The sequence below is a fragment of the Cavia porcellus genome, unplaced genomic scaffold (assembly GCF_034190915.1).
Source record: "Cavia porcellus strain 051 isolate PalLab524CR breed Dunkin Hartley unplaced genomic scaffold, mCavPor4.1 scaffold_20, whole genome shotgun sequence".
Lineage (NCBI taxonomy): Eukaryota > Metazoa > Chordata > Mammalia > Rodentia > Caviidae > Cavia > Cavia porcellus.
Window position 1 is genome coordinate 1751153 of NW_026947503.1, and position 19834 is coordinate 1770986.

The 19834-nt window shown below is 37.0% G+C and overlaps 1 protein-coding gene across 6 annotated transcripts in view; it reads right to left on the reverse strand.

The window, feature by feature from the left end:
* Atp9b (ATPase phospholipid transporting 9B (putative)) overlaps nucleotides 1–19834 on the reverse strand; it is a 351973-nt gene that overhangs the window by 199938 nt on the left and 132201 nt on the right. For all 6 annotated transcript variants that reach the window (XM_063231400.1, XM_003463321.5, XM_003463322.5 and 3 more), the window contains one exon: nucleotides 1862–1937. In XM_063231400.1, the coding sequence (XP_063087470.1) occupies nucleotides 1862–1937 (76 nt within the window). The remainder of the gene's footprint in view (nucleotides 1–1861; nucleotides 1938–19834) is intronic.

Below are 19834 nucleotides of genomic sequence, written 5' to 3' on the forward strand. Positions count from 1 at the left end.
GTTCCATGTTACAGATATTTTCTTGCAAACCATGGATTTTAAGGACAGGGATTTTCTAAAAAGGCAACCCTACACTCAAATTCTGGTTCAGATTCTGCCTGGGTCTGTGCCTGGCAGTGATAGTAAGTCTTCTGGCACAGATCATTTTGGAGCAAAGCTTGCTGAATGCTAACAGGTCTGGACAGTCCACAGAGATCAACAATGCAAATGGAACAGTGATTAAAGCAAGCGTGGGAGTGCCCCTGGCTGCAATGTCTCCTCTCTCTGGGGACTGTGAAGACGCTTCCTGTGGCCTCTAGAGCCAGAACTTGCCTTCCTACCTCCTAGGTGTCTTCATCAAGTACCATCCTAATTTCTTTTTTTTTACATTTTAAATAACTAAAAAAAAAAAAAACAAAAAGTAAGAACAAAAACATCTAATACCTCAAAGAATTGATAACTATTAGGATTCTCATATTTGCCCTAATCCTTCTTTAAAAATATAAAAGGATAAAAAAAAGAACCCTCTATCCTATTCTGTCACAGAACACAAATTTGCATACTCCCCTAGGACTCTGTTGTATGCCTCGGCATACAGCAGGCCTGCATTCAAAGAAGAGCACACAGAAATGTCCTGCATCTGACTTCTTCCCTCCCCAAGGGCTAGACACCCTGACACCTAGGACTTCCTCAGGATACTGTGTTCCCTCAGTAACAGAGAGACCTTTTGGCAAGAATAAGCCCCACACCCTTCCTGCCATCCATCTCACATCTGCAGATTTCTGAAATTTAGTTTAAACACTGGTTCTTCAGAGAATCCTACCCAAGACTATGTCTCTACAAAGTTGCTGACATCACATTTTCACAGTACATGGTATTTTTCTGTGGTTCTTAGTGTAGCTGAGATTATCTGAACTACTTTCTCAATCTGCTTCCCACCAAACCATAAGCTACTCAAGGATATGCTCCATCATCACTTCGTCCTAGCCAGAATCCCCAGTCCTAATTATAGAATGGATCATCACACAAAACCATTAGAAGAATGGGATGTTCTAGGGCAGAAGGGCTGCTTGCATGGAACCAGTCTGAGCAGACAGACAATTATAAAAATTCTAACTTAGTTATGGCATCTAGTGTCCAGTCGCCTCTCACAACACCCTATAGCTGAGCTATACATCAGTATCAACTATCTCTGTGTAACTTCATTTCTGTTATCAATATCAATGTCAACTCATTTCTGCTAAACTTCATTTCTAGTGTCATCATCAGCGTCAACCCATTTCTGATCCTCATCAATGTCAATCTTCTTTTGATATATAATTATTTATATTTTCAATATAATTTATAGAAACTTACTTGCAAAACTGTCAAGTTTTAAGTAGCTTCTCTTTCAACTGGAAGAAATATTTCACTATCTTTTAATTCCCCTTAAGTAAAATTCAGAATTTACTCCAATCCTAAGCCCTGACTTGATCCATTTCTATTGGCCTGTCAGGCTTCATTTAATACTTTTCTCTTCCACAGTTACCACAACCATTTTCTTTTTCCTGTCTGTCAAATACATAGAAGTGGGTAAGAGCCATCTAAAATTTCCTGTTTTATCATTTCTCATTAAGACACACTGAGAAGTATACCAAGAAACATCTGTCAATACCCAGAAGAACAGTCCTGTGCATTTCCATGAAGGCTGTATCACCAGCACCACCTTCTAGCTACTCCCACTTTCACGGGTAAGCAGTAACAAAAGACCTTGCTGGCTTCTCAGGAGTGTCCCATACATACTTAAGCGGAGTTCCCTACATATTTCAGGGGATTTTGAGAAAGGTTTCTGATAGGCATACTCTATCCATTGAGAATTCATACGTGAAGAACTTTTTTGTACCTGATGCGACAACAGTGCTTGCCCATAGTGTGTTTTCTATGCTGAGGCTTTCATGAACAGGAGGGTCACTGTCTTCCTGTTTGGGAGGAAAAAATTAGAAAATTAGTGGGCTTTTAAATTATTCATGCTTTAGATATCCCCAATGTTAGAAACACATCCACAAAATGGATCCAAGGAATGGAAGTAAAAAATCAGTGTAAAATAGGAATTAGTAAAGTATACATACATTAAAAAGGTAAAGTCACAATTTGAAAGATATACCTCACTTATTTTTAATATTTAACTTAATATAAACAATAACTTTAAATTTTGTTTCAAATGTTCTGATATTTTAATAGAATATGTTAACAAATCACATCTTCAACATTTGGCCTGACAATATTCTTGGAATAAGAACTGCTGCCCTAGAAGGCCGGAAATTAGCAACACAGGCATAATCACCAATGGTTATTTCATATGCATGGTAAAATTTTCTTCCCATATCTTTTCGCAATGATAAAGGCACATTTTTCAAGTATGCAGCTGCTCATAAAAGAAAAAATGCTTATGTGAATACAACTGTAATACATCAGAGAGTCATCTAAAAAAAAATACTCTACTGAATTTATTCTTTTAACAAAATTTAAATACAAGCCGTATACTACTAATTTTATATACAAATATCAAACGTGGCCATGTATCAGTATCACAATAGTGATATGGAGAATTTACTTCTACCTTTTTATTTATGATGTTCATATCCCAAGAGAAAACATTAATTTAAAATCTGAGAATTTTCATTTTAACCTTAAGTCATGGTTCATATTTCAGTTATGGAGAACTTGCTAGAACAAAGGATTAAAAACGTCATAGCCTTGGATCTAGCAGTGACATTAGCAAAGGGAGGATAAAATGCAGGATAGCAGATGATCTCAATATCGACATGGGGCAGAAAGGTACATGTTGCCTATTGCTAGGATTTTCCCTTACAATGTTGCCACTTCCAAAAGAACTTTATTTCATTATAAATCGATAATTTGCTATCAAGACATAGTTCAAGATAATAATGAAATCAAATGCAAGGGAGGAGAGTGAAAAAATATTTTTCTTTTCTTTTTTTTTTTTTTTTTAATTTAAGAGGAAAAAGAGAAAAACACAAAACAAACCAAAGCGGCGTAAGGGTACACGCAATACAGAACTACAAAACAAAACAAAAAACCATAACAGTAAGAAATTACCTGCTAGTAGATTACACACTATTTTCTCGAAAATAGTTCCTCAAATCACAGTATCAAAGAACACAAGGTGGACATTCAAACAGGGAGACTGCAAACAGCTGTGTTCAATGTTCCAAAAACATTGATAAAGTCAGCTATTTAACACCCCCAAACACACTTGCTGTTATATCCGTTAGAGCTCTTTTTCTTTTTTTTTTTTTTCCCTCTCTTTTTTACAACAAAATTTACACATCTTGGATTTTATTACTCCTTAGTGCTTATTACTTTCTTTGGGGGGGGGGAGAGAATACAGTCAAATATGGCAAAACAAAGCTGTCAGTCAATACCAAGGATAGACATAGCACATGGTGTAGAACAGAGTACAAGTTTATCAACAATGGTTATCAACGTTGTCCCTTGTTTCCTTAAAAAGAATTGTCTATCTTATTAGATATTATAAAGTTGGACAAAACAGTAGAGAACAAGACCAATAAAACTTAGGCATTGTAAACATTACAGGACTTCCAAAGAAGACAATAGTCAAACCAGAATGGGTATCTTAGTGAATCTTATTGTCATCAAAGTAGTTGCCTATGTCTTCAAACTTGATACTATCATATAGAATGGAACAGAGTCTAATCAGTCAAAACAAGATCGTGGGAGTACTACAGGACTTCAAAACAAGTTAATAGGAAATCGAAAAGAGTTACTATTTATATATCCTAATTTTTTGAATTTTTTCTTTAATTAAGACAAACATAAGAAATGACTAAATAATTTTTTTTGAAACAATAAGGGGGAGATTGAGATAAAACAGGACATAACAATATAACAATAGAGGTCACAATAACCTAGTACTTCACCTAGTACTAGTGTTTCAATAACCTAGTACTTCACCACCTTATAACCTGACTTAATAGTAGTTACCATAGTGTCTTTTTCCTTGAAATATTGGGGTAAAACTTCATATACTCTAGCTTCAAATATTTTCATATCAAGAAGCCCAGAATAAAGCCTTTCTAATTAATGAGTGAAAACTTTATAAGGCTTCAAGGCCACCTAATGGGGAATCATGATTACCACATATTTTTATATATTTGAATCATTACTTACATTAGGGAAACTATTCGGTATTCACACATGCGAGATTGATTTATTTCACTTATGAGTATGGTCTCAAGCTGTGCCCATTTATTGATAAATATCTCAATGTGATCCTTCTTTATAGCTGAATAATACTCCATTGTATAGAAATACCACAACTTTTTTATCCATTCCTCAGTTGATGGGCACTTGGGTTGTTTCCAAGATCTGGCGATTACAAATTGTGCTGCTATAAACATAGGTGCACATATATCACTGTGGTATGATGCTTTCAGTTCTTCTGGGAATATGCCTAGAAGTGGAATAGCTGGAATAAATGGGATTTCCAGTCCCAACTTTTTGAGAAATCTCCAGACAGATCTCCACAAAGGCTGTACCAGTCTACACTCCCACCAGCAGTGCAGGAGAGTTGCTTTTTCCCCACAGCCTCTCCAGCATTTGTTGTCGGTTTTCTTGATCCTGGCCATTCTTTCAGGAGTGAGATGGTATCTCAGTGTGGTTTTAATTTGCATTTCTCTAATGACCAATGATGATGAGCATTTTTTCATGTATTTATTTGCCATTTGCATTTCTTCATCTGAGAATTGCATATTCATCTCAGATGCCCATTTTTGGATTGGATCTTTGAATTTCGGAGGTCTGAGTTTCTTTAATTCTTTGTATGTTTTAGACAAGAGGCCCTTGTCTGAGAGAGAGTTCACTAAAATCTTTTCCCAGTTTGTGGGTTTTCTTTTCACTATGCTGGAGATTTCTTTTGACATGCAGAAACTTTTTAATAAGAAGTGGTCCCAGTTATTGATTCTGGGAAGTATTTCCCGTGCGGTTTGAGTCCTGTTCATGAATTCTTTACCTACTCCTATGTCTCCAAGGTTTCTACCTATTTTGTCTTCCAATAGATTTAGTGTTTCTGTTTTAATATTCAGATCTTTGACCCATTTAGATTTTAATTTAGTACATGGTGATAGACATGGGTCTAGCTTTAGTTTTCGGCAAATGGAGAGCCAGTTTTTCCAGCACCATTTATTAAAGAGACTGTCGTTCTTCCAGTGAACCTGCTTGGCTCCTTTATCAAAAATAAGGTGGTTGAGTGTGTTCGTAGTTGTGGTTGTATCTTCTAATCTATTCCACTGATCTTGAGCTCTGTTTTGATTCCAATACCATGTTGATTTTACTACTGTTGCTTTGTAGTATAACTTCAAGTCAGGGATTGTGATGCCTCCTGCTTTGTCTTTGCTGCTTAGAATTGCCTTTGCGATTCTAGGTCTCTTCTGGTTCCAGATGAAATTTAGGAGTGATTTCTCTAGATCTATAAGGTATGTTGACGGTATTTCTATTGGGATTGCATTGAATCTGTGTAACAGTTTTGGGAGAATGGCCATCTTCACAATGTTTGTTCTTCCTATCCATGAGCAAGGGATGTCTTTCTATTTTCTGAAATCATCCTCAATTTCCTTTTTCAGTGTATTATAATTTTCACTGTATAAGTCTTTCACTTCTTTCGTAAGAGTAATTCCTAAATATTTCATTTTTCTGCTTGCTAATGTGAATAGTCCAGTTTCTCTTATTTCCCTCTCTGTAATTTTGTTGTTCGTGTATAGGAATGGTATTGATTTCTGAGTATTGATTTTGTATCCAGCCACATTACTGAATTTATTTATTGTATCTAAGAGTATTTCAATGGAGTTTAGGGGGTCTTCTATGTAGAGTATCATGTCATCTGCAAACAATGATAATTTAACTTCTTCTTTTCCTATCTTTACCCCTTTTATTTCTCTTTCTTGCCTAATTGCTCCGGCTAGTACTTCCAGTACTATATTAAATAGGAGTGGTGATAAAGGACATCCTTGTCTTGTACCCGATTTTAAAGTAAAGGCTTTCAATTTTTGGCCATTTAGTATGATGCTGGCTGTTGGTTTGTCATAAATGGCCTTTATTATATTGAGGTAAAGACCATTTATTCCAATTTTCTGTAAAGTTCTTATCATGAATAAGTGTTGGACCTTATCGAAGGCTTTTTCTGCATCTATAGAGATGATCATGTGATTCTTATTTTTGGCTTTATTGATATGGTGGATTACATTTATTGATTTGCATATGTTGAACCATCCTTGCATTCCTGGGATGAATCCCACCTGGTAATGGTGTATAATCTTCTTGATGATTTGCTGGATCCTATTTGCCAATATTTTATTGAGGATTTTTGCATCTGTGTTCATTAGGGAGATCGGTCTATAGTTCTCTTTTATAGTTGGGTCTTTCTCAGGTTTTGGTACTAGAGTAATATTTGCTTCCAGGAATGACTTAGGAAGGATTGCTTCTCTTTCAATTTCATTGAATAGTTTGAGGAGTGTCGGCATTAGGTCTTCTTTATATTTCTTGTAGAATTCTGCAGTGAATCAATCTGGGCCTGGGCTCTTCTTGGTGGGCAAGGACCCAATTACATTCTCAATTTCATTAGCAGAGATTGGGTTATTCAACAGTTTTATATCCTCTTGATCTAGCTTTGGTACTTCATATGCTTCTAAGAATCTGTCTATTTCTTCTGTGTTATCAAACTTTTGAGAGTAGAGGTTTTCGAAATAGGTGTTGATGATCCTCTGTATTTCTATTGGGTCTGTAGTGATTTCTCCTTTTTCATTTCTTATTGCATGAATTTGAGCTTTTTCTTTCCTTTTTTTAATAAGGTTGGCTAGGGGCTTATCGATTTTATTTATTCTTTCAAAGAACCAACTCTTTGATTCGTTGATTCTTTGGATTGTTTTCTTAGTCTCTATTGCATTGATTTCTGCTCTGATTTTTATAATTTCCTCTCTTCTTTTGGCTTTGGGCTTGACTTGCTCTTCCTTTTCTAGCTGTTTGAGGTGTAGCATCAAGTTATTTATTTGTATTCGTTCTGTTTTCCTGATGTGGGAACTCAGTGCAATAAATTTTCCTCTCAGAACGGCTTTCATTGCATCCCACAGATTCCGGTAAGTTGTATCTGCATTTTCATTTTCTTTTAGGTATTGTTTAATTTCTTCTTTAATTTCTTCTGTGACCCACTGATTACTCAAGAGTGTGTTATTTAGTTTCCATGTGTTTGCGGAATTTTTGCAGTATCCTTTGTCATTTCTAATTTCAGAGCGCTATGATCCGATAATATGCAAGGGATGATTTCAACTCTTTTGCATTTGCTTAAATATGTTCTGTGAGCTAATATATGGTCTATTTTAGAAAATGATCCATGTACTGCTGAGAAGAATGTGTATTCTGATGTTGTTGGGTGGAACATTCTGTATATGTCTATCAAACCCATTTGTTCACAGGTGTGATTCAGTTCTGTTATTTCTTTGCTCATTTTCTGTCTGGTTGATCTGTCCCTTGGTGTCAGTGGTGTATTAAGGTCTCCCGTTACAATTGTGTTACTGATAATTTGAGTTTTCATTTCTGTTAATAATTGTTTTATATAACTGGGTGCTCTGGAGTTTGGTGCGTATATATTTAAGATAGTTATCTCTTCCTCTTGGAGTTTTCCCCTTACGAGTATGTAGTGACCTTCTTTGTCCTTTATGGTCATTGTTGGTTTAAAGTTCACCTTGCCTGCAAACAGAATGGCTACTCCTGCCTTTTTTTGGATTCCTGCTGCATGAAGAATTGTTTTCCATCCTTTGTCTTTCAGTCTGTGAGTATCTTTCTGGGTTAGATGGGTTTCCTGTAAACAGCATATGGTTGGATTTTGTTTCTTGATCCATTCTGCTAGTCTGTTTCTTTTGATTGGTGCATTGAGACCATTTACATTAATGGTTATTACTGTTAAATGCTGGTTAATTGTAGGAATGTTATCTCTCTGCTGTTGCATCTTTATCTTTCTGTTCTGTTTAATTATCTGCTTTGCTTAGTGGTTTTTTCCTTTGTGTATCTAAACTGTCTTTCAATATTTTTTGCAGGGTTGGTTTGGTGTTCATGAAGTTCTTCAGCTGTTCTTTGTCATGGAAGTATCGTATTGCACCATCTATTTTGAATGATAGTTTTGCAGGATATATCAGTCTTGGTTGGAAATCATTTTGCTTTAGGATCTGGAATACTTCACTCCATGCTCTTCTTGACTTTATCGTTTGTGCTGAGAAGTCTGCTGTGATTCTGATAGGTTTTCCTTTATAAGTGATTTGTCTTTTCTCTCTGACAGCTTTTAATAATCTATTCTTGTGTTGGATTTCTGGGATGGTGACTATTATATGTCTGGGTGTAGTTTTATTTTGGTTATGACTGTTTGGAGTTCTATATGCTTCACTGATCCTGATGACAGTTTCTGATCTCATGCTTTGGAAATTTTCAGCTATTACTTCTCTAAATATCCTCCTGACATCCTTCATGTTGTCTCCCTCTCTCTCATTAATCCCTATCATTCTTATGTTATTCTTCTTTGCATCGTCTTGCAGTTGTTGAATTGTTGTTTCCTGGTTCCTTGTTATTTTCAAAAGATCTTTCCTTTCCTGTTCACTAGCTGCAATCCTGTCTTCAAGGTCTGAAATTCTATCTTCACTTTCATTAAGGCGGTTTTTACAACTTTCAGTGGAGTTTTTTATTTCCTGTATATCTCTGTGCATCTGCATTATGTATTCTGTTTGTTTCTTATATTGCTCGTCTAGGGATTCTATCTTTTTGTTTAGTTCCTCCAATTTTTTATCTGTGTTTTCTTTAGATATATTTAGAATCTCTTTCATTTATTTTATCATTTCTTCTTTTATCTGGGAGATTATTTCGAGTTTGAATTTCTTTAAAGCTTCCTGGAGTTGCTTGTCAATTTCAGTGGCTATTGTGTCCGATATATGAGGTGGATGGGATATATTTTCTTCTATATACATCGCTCCTAGGGTTTCTTGAGATGGGCTGGAGGTTTGAGGTTGTAATTTGGTCTTTCGTTTTGTCATTTTCCTATATTTCTGTGTTTCAAGTGTTATTTGAAAGCTTCCTCAGGATCTGTTGAAAATCCCCTTCTATGTTTGGAGCTACTGGGACTCCGGCACCGCACTACTCCAAGCCATTAGGCCTACAGAACCAGTGGCCCTCCTCTGCCTGCTCAGAACTCCGCAGTTCCAGACAAGCTGGGCCTCAGGGACACTGTGCGCCCACCTGCCCCTTGGAAGCTCCACAGTTCTTCAATCGCAGCCGGGTTAGGGTACTCAGCACAGGCCGCAGTGCTTCAGGAACCTGTGGACCCTCCCTGGTTGCAGAGATATCCACAGTCCTCCAGACACGCAGAGAGGCCAGTGAGCGCACCCCAGATCTGCCCAGCTCCTCCTCTGCAGACCTGTGGCCAGGCGCGGCAGCTAAACAGGCTGGGCTAGGCCGGTAGTGTGGGCCAGCCCACCTATCGGGAGCTCAGCAGGTCTCCAAATGAAGCCGGGAATGGGGAGGCTGATGTGGAAGCCTCAAACCCACCTCTCTCCTTCACTGCACCTGGAAGCCTGAGGGAACTCCAGCAGTCTGGGCGCAGAAATCCAGAGTCCTCCAGACACGCAGAGAGGCCAGTGAGGGCACCCCAGATCTGCCCAGCTCCTCCTCTGCAGACCTATGGCCAGGCGCGGCAGCTAAACAGGCTGGGCTAGGCTGGTAGTGTGGGCCAGCCCACCTATGGGAAGCTCAGCAGGTCTCCAAATGAAGCCGGGAAAGGGGAGGCTGATGTGGAAGCCTCAAACCCACCTCTCTCCTTCACTGCACCTGGAAGCCTGAGGGAACTCCAGCAGTCTGGGCGCAGAAGTCCAGAGTCCTCCAGACACGCAGAGAGGCCAGTGAGGGCACCCCAGATCTGCCCAGCTCCTCCTCTGCAGACCTATGGCCAGGCGCGGCAGCTAAACCGGCTGGGCTAGGCTGGTAGTGTGGGCCAGCCCACCTATCGGAAGCTCAGCAGGTCTCCAAATGAAGCCGGGAAAGGGGAGGCTGATGTGGAAGCCTCAAACCCACCTCTCTCCTTCACTGCACCTGGAAGCCTGAGGGAACTCCAGCAGTCTGGGCGCAGAAATCCAGAGTCCTCCAGACACGCAGAGAGGCCAGTGAGGGCACCCCAGATCTGCCCAGCTCCTCCTCTGCAGACCTGTGGCCAGGCGCGGCAGCTAAACAGGCTGGGCTAGGCTGGTAGTCGAAAAAATATTTTTCAAAATAATCTGCATTAAGCCTTATGCTATAAGTGTTTTCTTCCTATTTACTTATTATCTTCAAATGATAATCAATCCCAGCCATTTTGCTAACTACTGGAACTCACATGCTAGATTTCTGATGGTCTGATTTACTTGTGAGGCACAGAACTGTTTAAATCAATACTAACAGTTTCCAAAATATTTCCTTCAGTTTGCCAATACGGACAAAGTAAAATTATTTCAAACAAATTTAGTTTGGAGAAAGAACTTGACCCCATAGCTACCTCTATGCATGAGAAAGCACCTGGCATTACATGGACTGTGTTCAGATCTGTGTCTTAGGACTATATAGATAACACTTCTCTCTAGTACCTAAAGTAGCCTGTACTCTGATTAAAGATTTGCCCTAGGTGTCTCAGATTATAAACATGAAGACTGCTGGTAATTGTTTCATAGGCAGGATGCTGTTTCTTTAAACCAAATCGATGCAAGAACACAGAAATCAGAATTCTATAACTAGCTCTAGTTACCTGTAAATATAGGAGTTCATTCTATTTATCAAATATGTATTTAGTACCTTAACAGAAATCATGCCTATGCTAGCATGTATTCAGGATCTTAACAGATAGCTTGCTTCATTTTAGCACATATGCAGTATCTGCTAGACACTGTAGCTGTGAAGAATGAAGACACAGCCTAAGTAGTCAGGGTTCAATGACACAGCAGCATCCTAGGGGGTAAACACCAAGGTGGGCAGAAGTGTCATGTCACAAAGGAAGAGAATACAAAAGTTGTCTGCATGTGAGACTTGTGCTGGGCTAGAAAGCAGAGCCCAGCAAGTACAATCAGTGACGGATATGACCTATATCCACTCCAGTAGGCAGCCACTCTTTGCTTCCGTAGATACTCTAACTCTATCAGAAGTTATTTCTTTCAAATGTAGTTTCTCAGGTAAAATGAGATTCATTTAGTACTTATAGTTTACAAAAAAAACTATTGATATATAGCAGCATCAACAGGCAAAATGTTAAGGAAACAGAATTTTAAGTGGAAATAAGAAGCTTATATTATTCCAATAGAAATATATTTGTGGGGGTGTGTGTGTGAAGAGATATGTCAAAGAACAATATTAGCATTTAAGTTAAGATGACAAAGTTATAAAACATTTTTCTGCTTTATTTAATGTTATAGCAATGGTAGCAATATGTTTACAAATTTCTAAATATATCTGGAATCAAACTGAACTTTCTGCACAGAAACTCTCATACCATAACTAGTCTTTAAAATACATAAAAATACTCAAGTACTGTACTTCTTGTTCTCAAGTCCTGTTTTCAGCTCTCCGAGACAATGCCGGGGAGGGAACTACCTCTTATTTCCTTGTTTGCAAGTAAAGTAGCTCTTCCAGGGACAGATTAAAAACTGTTTGATTCTGAAACAATGGGTTCAAGAAAACTAAATTTTTCCTTTGACACTTACAGGAAAACAAAGTCAACTCTGGAAGAGAGAAGAAACCTAATGGATTAAACGTCTTCCTAGGTGAATTTGTGGTAGAATAGAAACTTCCAATTTTTGAATTACATAGATGGTATTCTGATAACCCATATATCCTTACTGTTTTTTTCCAAATATAGTCAACATAAGATAGCCTTCAATTTGAATTTACAGTTTGCATAAATAGGCCAATTGGCGATTCATAAAGATATCATTTAAGGTAAAACAATTTCTGAAAATGAATTCTCAGTTATTTTTACTGCACCATAGCAATTTCTGTGTTTGCTTATTGCACAAGATTGTAAGTTAACCTGCTACAGAGCTGACATTAACCTTTCTTGCATCGAATAGCTACTCAAACTTGTCCAATAAATCAATAACCAAAGAACAAACTTTAAACTCCTCCTCTAATTTCCACACGTGTAACACCATCCATGACAGCTAATGCCTGCTGCTAACCAAACCATCTACTGCATCTTTCAAGCTACCTTACCTCTCTTCCCAACGGCTGGCATCTTCAATTTACCAAGCAAATGAATATAAATTCATTCATTTAAAACTGTTCCCAAACCTTTCCTTAATCAGAAAGTTTTAAAAGTTACTTATACATGCATATTTTAACTTAGTATTTCTCCTTATGTCACTGCCAAGAAAAAGGGCATTAAAATACATAAAATTTTATAAGGCTTCTGAAGTACAGATAAATGTTCTTTACAATTTAGTTTTAGAAATTTACGTTGGCTTACTTTTCTATAACCATTTAACTGTGTGAATATTTTTGTCGAAATTATGTACTGAAGAATGCAAAATATCTATTTTCTTTTCAACTCTCTAATAGCAATGATAGACTTTAAACATTTTTTAATATCAAAAAATTATTCTAAAAGATAGTTCTTTACCAATCTCATGCAGTATGGAATAAAAATTAGGGAGAAGAGAAAGAAATTATCTCTAGATAACTTTCACTTTTAGTTTCCTTCTCCTTATCATTACAGAATTAGAAGAGATAAAAATCTGCTTTGGGGGTAGAATGTAAAATCTTTCAATTTCAAGTTGTTCTCTCAATAGTGTATTCTATTTAACAGACAATAAGGATTTGCTTTTACAAAAGGAGTATTTTGAGTGGAAAAGACAAGAACAAGGTAGTATGTTCTGGTTCACAAAAGAAATTTCAGCAGAAAATACATTGTAAGAAAGATTAAATGGGAGGATAATGGTATAAAGAAATACAAATATCACTAAAACTTCAAAACTGGCTAGTTTTTAACCCAAGACTTCCAAGAGAACGCCCATGTTTTCAACAATATGTGAGATAAACAACAGCAATGATCATATGAAACACCATACCACACTAGGTTGTCCTGATGCCACGTGAAGGAAGGAGGCAGAGACAGTCATGACTCACTCTGTGCCTATCTGTCTCAGATCCTACACAGGCAACAAAATAGAGAATACTTCTCCTCTCAAAGGAGCAGCCCAGAATTAACTGGCTCCAGTTTTTAAAGTATTTAAGCTGACCATCCAAAATGTATATTTTCTCCTTTATACTATAAAAAAGCAAAATAAGTAAATGTCACTTTTTAACAAGAATTCCAACAATCAAATTAATTCCATTTTCTAGGTATACTAGTTATTTAACATGTCTGTTTCTATTTGAAAAATGTACCCAAAATAAAGACTTTTCTGATTGAATAATCCAGCATTCTACATATGTGTACATATGTTTGGATATGTGCATGTATAATTTTTTGTTGTTGTTGTCTTATTGAAACAGGATCTTGCTATGCAGTTCAGACTGGCCTTGAGCTCACTTTGTAGCCCAGGCTGGTCTTGAACTTGCAATGATCTTCCTGCCTCAGCCTCCTGAGTGCTGGGATTACAGGCATGTGCCACCACACCTAGCAACATTGATTTATTTAAAATGAGAAAAATAAAACCATTAGAAATGTTACAAGGGCCATGTAAAATCTTTTATTTGAATTATACCCCTTAAGAACTTGCAATAACTCACGCAACGTAAATGAGAATTTAAAGCTCAGTAGAAACACATCCTCGCACAGAATTTCACCATTGTCTCATCAATGTATGTTCCACGTGGCACCTTCAGTCTGTCTTCTATGTTCCAACATGAAATGATTCCTACCTCTATAGAAATACCTCAGAGATAAATCACCAATAGGACCACTGCAGCTGCTTCCCATTCCCCCTGAAGTGAAACTCAGGTTGCTATACATCAGTCCCAATGAGGTGTCACTTCAATCTAAAATACTGACCCAGATGACTCTTAGATATTAATTAGGTTAAAGTGATATTAACCCTCTGTAAATGATATAAAAACTATAAAGTACACGTGCAAAAGTAACACTCTAAGGTAATCTAGGGGTTCTATTTTCTGTGTTAGAGTAGACATATAAAACCACCCAGCTGCCTACCTCCTGTATGTCTGCTGCAGGTAAGTTCCATAATCTCACACTGCTGATACGCACCGCACAGGATGTAGAGATCAGGGCACCAGCCTGAGGAAGGGCATTGTCTCCAACTTTCTTATCAAGCACTAGGCTTGTTCCCATTGCCCCTCTCTCCCAGTTAAGCATTTTTACCTTGTGTGTGCCACTTGGTAGACTCCTTGAGATTGGCTCTCATACAGGAAAGGAAGAAGTACAAACATTTCTGCAGTACTCACATATTTTCTGATCAGTCTTCCTAAGAATCCTAAACAGTAAGACTAAAAAGGAAGTGGCACTCAGCCAGGGTCAGTCATCTAGTAAGTAGTGAAACCGTAATTCAAATCCAGAGAAGAAGGTTACAACCAAGGGTCAGTTTTCTCCTGGTGCAACAGAAAACCAAATTAAGTGATTGGGTTCACAGTTCTGGAGCCTGGGAAGAACAAGATCAAGTACCCACATCTGAAGAAGGCCTCCTTGTTGCATCGTCACATGGCAAAGGTATCACACAGCAAGAGCATGTGCAAAGAAGAGAAGGGGACTGAACTCTCCCTTCCGTCAGGTGCCTTCCCAAACCACTCCACAGCAGCAGTTTTCACCCACTGATCAGAGCGATCTCTGTGACCTAATCTTCCCTTAAAGGTCCTGCCTCTCAGTGTACAGGCACTAAGGGTTTAGAATCCAGCACATATACTTTGAAGGACACATTCAAAGCACAGCATCAAGGGAAGTATGTGCTGTCAACATTTGAAAACTTCCTCTGATCTATTGAAGAAAACACAGCAGGTTGTGGCAGTACATAAAAACTGTAGAAATTCATGAGTACTCTGTTGTATTAAATAAAACAGGCTTAAAGAGAAAACACAGAATACACATCATTTGTAGCACTGAGAAAGGCTAAAAGGTCAACATTAGCAAGTGATTATTACTTTTTTTAATTTCAGATTTCTGTCACATATTATTTGCTGTGCTTCAAGTATTAAACTAAGTCCATGTGAATAAAGTTCCCTGTATTTATTTGTAGCTTGCCGTGGCCTCTCTTTACTTCACAAATCTTCACAGTCTTTTCAGCACTTGAGTGAATGCACAGGTTCACCTCTATTCTGGTTCATGTATGACTGTGAATGCTCATTACCTAAACAATATACATAAGAGTTATTTATGTAGCATTTGCATTAATTTGGTTTTATATAATTTAGAGATAATTTAAATTATCTCTAAGATGTACATAGGTTCTATGCAAAACTATACCACTTTATAAAAGGGACTTAATCATTTGGGGATTTTGGTATCCTAGGAGAGAAAAGGGCTTAGGGATTAATCCTTCAAGGACCCTGAGGGCTGATTCCATAATAAAGAAGGACTATTCCTATTAACTTATAAGTTTTAAGGAAACTGCATCACTGTCATCACCTTCAAGATTGAGTACAAAAAGATAGTCTGGGCCTCTCATTCTCTCCCACCAACTCTGAATTTACTTTCAGGATGGCAGTGTGTGCATGACAGAGAAACATTAGGTTCACATGAACATTTGTGGTCACTTCACTGCTGTCAATCACAAGCCCAAGGTTGCCCACAGTCACATTTGCAAAAGACAGGCTTTGTCCTTGAAAAGCTAATAATGCAGGCAGAAACAGACTTGAAATAAGGCAAATATGCTTAGATAATACCTAAGTTACAGATGCAATTTGCTGTGGGAATCTGAGAGAAGTAGTAAATTCTGACTTTAGGTTTCAGGAAAACTACCTGAATTTCAAGATGAAACTAGTCTTGAAGAGAATCATGGAACTCTTGACAATACTTCTAGTCAAAACAAAGATCTTAAAAACAGGATTTAGAAATAAAATTTCTTTAAAATCTTTACGGGAAAGACTACAGCTTCCAGGAGTTTGAAAAGGGGAAAGGAAAACATGGAGGACAGAGGGACTCGGAATGGGAAGCGAGCATTAAGTCAAGGCAGGCATCAATACCTATTTAAGGACCTCATTGTTACTCTGGGGGAATGAGCCATTCATCCACACAGCCTGTATAAGGTACACGTGCACTGCAATTTCAGAGGCTGTTACACATTAGGCTCAATAGCCTCATTAGGGAGAGGGATGCTATGGCGCTTTTATTATTGCAAGCATATGTTTCTGTTATTGTGGATAAGATATTCCAACTTTTCATAAGGAGGAACATTTGCATTTCTTTTTGACAAACAGTTCATATTCTATGCTCATTTTTCTATCAGGTCTCTAATCTTTAGCACAGCCCTTTCTCTTTCTTTCTCTCTCTCTCTCTCTCTCTCTCTCTCTCTGTCTCTCTGTCTCTCGGGAAGGTAAGACTAGTTTGATTTTTCTTCAAGTTGTGGTAATAAATATAAGATTCATCATTTTAACCATTTTTTAACTATACTGTTCAGTAAGACTGAATATATTCAAACTGTTGTGCTAATACCACCACAGTCCATCTCCAGAATTACCTCATCTTGCAAAACTTTAAAATTTTTTTAATTTTATTTATTTGTTTGTTTGTTTGGTACTGGGACTCAAACTCATGACCTTCATTTGCCAGGCAGGCACTATGCCACTGAGCTATATCCCTGGCCCTATCATCTTACAAAACCGAAACTGTTCCTGTTAAACATTAACTCTTCACCATCCTCCCTAAACCATTGCAATGACCATTCTAGTTTTTGACTCTATGAACCTGACTACCATACAAACCTCACCTAAATAGAATCATAATATTTAAGTATTTATGACTGGCTTATACATTTGGTGTAATATCTGTAGGTTTTGTTCACATCCAAATTTCATTCCTTTTATGGATCAATTTTTAAGAACAGTTTAATAAGGCAGGTTGGCCTTACTGTCAGTTGCATATATTCTCATACTTTTCATGTGGCTGTGATTACTTATGTTAATTTTTGTCATGAAAATTACTCCTATTTCTATTAACTCAAATGTATCCACCTTTCAAAATTAAATGAAAAAGACATCATAATCTATGGTTATGGATAAAGTTATCCATGTTTTTTTCCAGTACTAGCCCTTCAAATTTCTTTAATTCACAGGATATTTCAAAATTTATTATTTAGTACCCAAAGTTTGACAATTTCCCAGAAGTCTGTTTCCTATTTAATTCTATCATGGTTACAGAACATATTTTTTGAGTTCAATATTTTTATGCAGCATACTAATATTTGTGTGATCATACTTGATAATTTTTCATATTCTACTGCAGACAGGTGCCATGCTCTGTAACCATCAAGTGGATTAAGATCAATGGAGAATATTTGAGTCTATTACGACTTTACTAATTTCCTACTTGCTGAACCACTTATAGAGAAGTGGATATTGAAATTTCCAACTATGGTAAGTCTCCAAACAAGTTACAAACAAGCTCCATTCTGGAATAATATTCGTAAGTCAGATTTGTTTCTAAGACCATCAAAGTGAGTCTTATACATCTCTGACACAAATACACAATATGTATCAATGTACACTGCTTTGTGCTTTCCAGCAGTCCCTTCCATATCACCACTGCTTTTCCTCTGCTTCCAGACATCATGGGCTCTAATCAGGCACTATGCTATTTGTACACCATCACACTGTACAGTAAGTACACAGTAGCACAACTGTGACAATGTCCAGCAGACACATATGAGCTACTTTTGTCATCTGTTTACATCTACAATGTGAGGTCTGTTTGTATCTGTGAGAGTTTGCAACCTGAAAGTTCCTAAGTCGAGGATTTACTGTATCACTATGGACTTGTCCATTTCTCCTTGCCATTCTAAGGATTTCAGGTTAATGCAGCTGGCAGTTCTGTTATTTAGGTACATAAATGCTCACAGTTAGATGCCCTTACAATAAACTAATCCTTTTCTCATCTGAAATCAACTCTGTGTCTTACTATTATAAGCACTCCAGTTTCAGTAAGCAATAGCCTGTGGTATTCTTTTTTAAAATTTTAATGTACTTACTTGTTGGCTCTATATATTTGAACCTTGCTTTTTATACAATCTGACAATCCTTGTCTTTTAATTGGGCATTTAAATCACTTACATTTGAACATGAGTTACTGAAATGTTTCAAAGCCTAATTTCCAAATACATGGGGGCTTAGTTATGATTATACACAGGTATACATTGCTACAGTCAATGAATGTGTATGATTTCATCTTTTTAAAAATACACCATGAGCTACTTTACATCCAACTACATGCATTCAGTGTAGAAAGTCAAAGTGACCACAGTCACCCCTGATTCAGAACCACTATGACTGCTGTTGTGTAACCCTGGTCAGTTTGCCCTGTATAGTTTCCCAGCATACTATACACAGACTTAAAACTATTAGAACTGTATGGCAGAGCTGTACAATTGGACTCTGGTTCCTTGAGAGCTAAAAATGTGCCTGATATTCTTGATACTGGCTTGAGATAAGTAAGTAGGTACATTATTGCTTAAATGAAGCTACTTTTGTTCTGATTTTTATATAATTCTCCTACCTCTGACTCAACTGCAGGGATTTACCTATCTTGCTGTTACCCAAGATATATGTTTTTATACCTAAGTCCCCCAATAAATTATACTCTGTGTAATCCTGGATCTAAGTGGCTTTTTCTTTGGTATCATGGTATTTTATATACAGTCCTCCTAGTGTACCAGGATTGAGTTTTTCCAGAACTCTTGGTGATGTACTATAAGACTTTCAAAATGAGTATAATGAAATTACTGTATTTTAATAACATCTATTAATGTGGTAAAATACTTTGCTAAAATTGTTTGAATATTCTACATTTTTAGTAAAGTACACCATATAATTATGAATTACAACAATGGAATCTGTTACTTTGGAGCTGTTTTGCCTATTCTGCTGATTTGAAGGTATAGTCATACCTCACTATCCATAGGAGACTGGCTACAGAACCTTCTATAGACACAAAAATCCACAGAAGTCTGATATAAAAATGGCAGAGTATTTGCAAATAATCTATGCCTATCCTCCCATACACTTTAAAGCATTTCTAGATCACTAATAATATCTAATACAATGTAAATGCTATGTAAATAGATGTTACACTATATTGTTTAGGGAATAAGGACAAGAAAATAAACTCTGTATATGCTTTGTATAGAATAATTTCTTCCAAATATTTTTTATGTTGGTCAGTTGAATGCAAGGATATAGAACCCACAGACAGAGCCAAGAGTGCCACATTTTTACTCAACTTGAATATCTCTGCTTTTTAAATTTAGTTTAATTCATTTATGTTTAATTATTGAGGCAACCATCCTGATTTCTATTTGTGGTGCCTGATCTTTAGTTTCTTTTACTAACCTTTTCTCAGTGGGCAGTAACTTCACTTGAGTATTCAATTTCATAAGCTTGTTACCTTTATCTGTTTCTTTTGTAGTTGTTGCCATGAGAACCAATACACATCCTTAATTGATCACATTACCAAATCAGTATTATATCACTTTATACATATTTTTAAAAACACCTTATTTATAATCTGGCTTTTAAAGTTCCCATCCTAACAGATAGTAATATTTAAGTCCCACTATCAATGTGAACAAACTGTCTATCCAGGATCTGCTTGGACAGACACTATGCCCAATGTACTCTGCTA